This window comes from Lissotriton vulgaris, chromosome 7 (assembly GCF_964263255.1).
Source record: "Lissotriton vulgaris chromosome 7, aLisVul1.2, whole genome shotgun sequence".
NCBI lineage: Eukaryota > Metazoa > Chordata > Amphibia > Caudata > Salamandridae > Lissotriton > Lissotriton vulgaris.
The window spans coordinates 370274363-370277075 of record NC_141695.1 but is presented as its reverse complement, the minus strand read 5'-3'; the positions used below and the strand labels follow the sequence as shown (position 1 = coordinate 370277075).

The following is a 2713-nucleotide window of genomic DNA, read 5'->3' as shown; positions in this document are numbered from 1 at the left end:
TTGATAACATTTTGATAAATTCTTGATAAAGCATTTGATAAAATACTTGGCAAATTTTTTTTTGTGCTGGAAAGTTGATTTAAAGTCGTTCAATAGCACTGTGCCTGCTTTGCTCTACTTTGTGTCAAGGGAGCATTCCCTAGCTGGTCCTTGAACGTCCCCAATCCATCATCTGTGGATTTTGACAAAACCCAGGCCTACAAATATTGTCATACCTGTCTTAAAAAAATTAACAACTATGTGACAAGACTGTTAAGTAGTAGAAATGTATTTATTTCTCTTATCATTTCATATGTTGCATGTGTGCCTCACTGTAAGAACGCGTCCAGTGTGTGAAATTTATTTAAGTTTGTCTAATCATAGGATTTTCCTGTACAAAACCTCTGCTAGATCTCACTCACTTTGCAATGAGGTGTGCATGATGCCAGGGAGTTTGTGTGTGCACCAGCACGGGGCAGGAGAGTAGCATCAGCCCATATTTTGTAAATATAGTTCTCCGTTGCTCTATCCCCAGTACAACACAGTGTAACAACTTTGGTTACTGCAAAATAGAGACAGATAGAGACAAAAGATATTCAAGAATTCCTCAAATTCACTGCATGCGGTGTTAAGGTAGTGTGGTTAGATCAGGCTTCTCCAATGACTAGCTTGTGAGCTTCTGGTAGCTCTATAGCTGTTTGTAAGTTGCTCTCCAGTGTGTAGCCTGGACTACTAAATTAGACACTTTTGCTTGGTTGAAAGAATGTATGTATTCCAAAATTAAAATATTTGATTGTTTAATCTTTGCGTAGACTTATTACTGATATTATTACATTGTTGCCTGGTGCACTGCAGCTACGGCTGTCATGTAATTACTATAGATAGGCATTCCAAATTCATAAAGGCTTTTTGACATTACTGCTGGAAACCCTGCCTAATGTAATACGGTGATAGGTGCTGGTAATCGTGCTTGGAGTGCCCACTAATGTAATCTTTACTGATGTAGTCACTGTTACCTCACTAATAATATTAGTAGCTTAGGATGATTTTCATATATCATACGTAGCTCTTATTACAGAAAAGGTTGGAGACTCCTGAGGTAGATAGTCTGCATACTATGGTACTGTCTTAAAATTGCACATACATGTAGAATCGAAGCAACTGAGCGGATGCTACTACTACGAAGTAGCTCCAGATCCCATCCTGCTATTAAAAGAACTACATTTTGTTGTAAAAACAAAGTTAGAGAATGCTAAAAAACACATTAATTAAATACATGTTACCATACCCAGAGAATTGGCCTGTTGAACTAAGTATACAGGCATGCTACATAACTGAGTTAAGGTTATCTGGCATGCATGTGAACCGAATACCCTCTGCAATCAGTAACTGCACAAAACCTCTGGTTAAGGTTTTTTTGCCAAAAGAGGTGAAAGGTCAGCAGGAATGCCTATCCATTCTGGAAGGAATGCTGCATCATAGTGGAAAACTTTGAGGAAAGGTGAATCAGGCAAGGTGTAGTTGTCAAGGTAGATCACCTCCCCGCCCGCTAGGTAACTTGCCCAATATCCAAAGGTGCCAATGGTCATGATGGTGTGGTTGCAGTGGGCGAGGAGGGAAAAGTCTTTCCCCGGTGATGACTCATTGCTGTCACCAGAGAAGAAGACATCGCCTCTGGAGCTGTTAATATTTTCCTTGCACCACTGCATCCCGTTGCTTGTCACCACAAACACAGGCTCCTCGTATTTGTCTCGAAAATATTTCATAGCCTTTTCTAAGTAGCCTTTATCAGCTACTACCCCTTTCCAGGAGTCGGGCATTACTGTAAGATAGTCCCCTCTTCGAACATGAACCCCAATGTAGGTTACATTCTTCCGAGAGCCCTTTAGTTTCTCCAAGAACTGATTGACCTCCTCTGTGATATAGTCATGGAACGTGAACTCTTTGAGGATCTCATCTCGAATGTGGTGGTAGAAGGTCCAAGAGCAGGGAGTGCTGGTCAAGTGCACAAATTTCCCACTGAGGTGCTTGTACTCTTCAGACATCCAGTCGCTTATCCGATAATATTTCCACTTTATTTTGTTGATTGCACTTTGGTGCATCTGTGGCATACGAATCTTGAAAATCGGAGCTAGCCAGTTGAACATCTCTGGCAATATGTAAGCTGGACGCCTGTGGAGTTTGGCCAAAGCATATAGCGTTGCATACTCGCCCATTTGATTTCCCAGGCGGCCAACGGAATTCACAATCCATGCCCCATCAGCGAGGATGTGTGAGTCACCCTGTATAGTCTTAGGTTCCTCATGGAATCTGGTAATATGTTGGTCCATGCATTCAGTTTTCTGTTGACTCGTCTTGTGAAAAAAAACAGACACAACGCAAAGCCCAAGAAGTGCAACAAAAATCTTGATGTGAGAGAAAGTCTTCCTCATGAAGGGCCCAGTCACTTGATGATTCATATTTGCTCTTCACTGTTTGACCTAGACAAAAAGAAATGATTAGTAATGAGTTACCTTCATTCAAGATATGAAATTTCAATTTGTCATTGGTAAAGGCTCTCGCTTATACTGTGCTGTGCCATTTGCATGGTGCTCAATGAAAAGATAGAGCATTACATGTAATGGGGTGACCCTGTAACCCTCAGAACCTGGGCGGGTAATCAACTAAATAATGATCCCCTGTGTGAATCCGAAGGTTAAGAACACGGATTACGTGAACGAGAAATAAAAGAAAC

The 2713-nt window shown here is 41.1% G+C and overlaps 1 protein-coding gene across 1 annotated transcript; it reads right to left on the bottom strand.

The window, feature by feature from the left end:
- Positions 1-1385: 1385 nt before the first annotated feature.
- LOC147701665 (galactoside alpha-(1,2)-fucosyltransferase 2-like) lies at positions 1386-2455 on the bottom strand. Its single transcript, XM_086928682.1, has one exon. The coding sequence runs from the start codon at positions 2436-2438 to the stop codon at positions 1386-1388; it is 1053 nt and encodes a 350-aa protein (XP_086784808.1). The 5' UTR covers positions 2439-2455.
- Between the last annotated feature and the right edge of the window lie 258 nt (positions 2456-2713).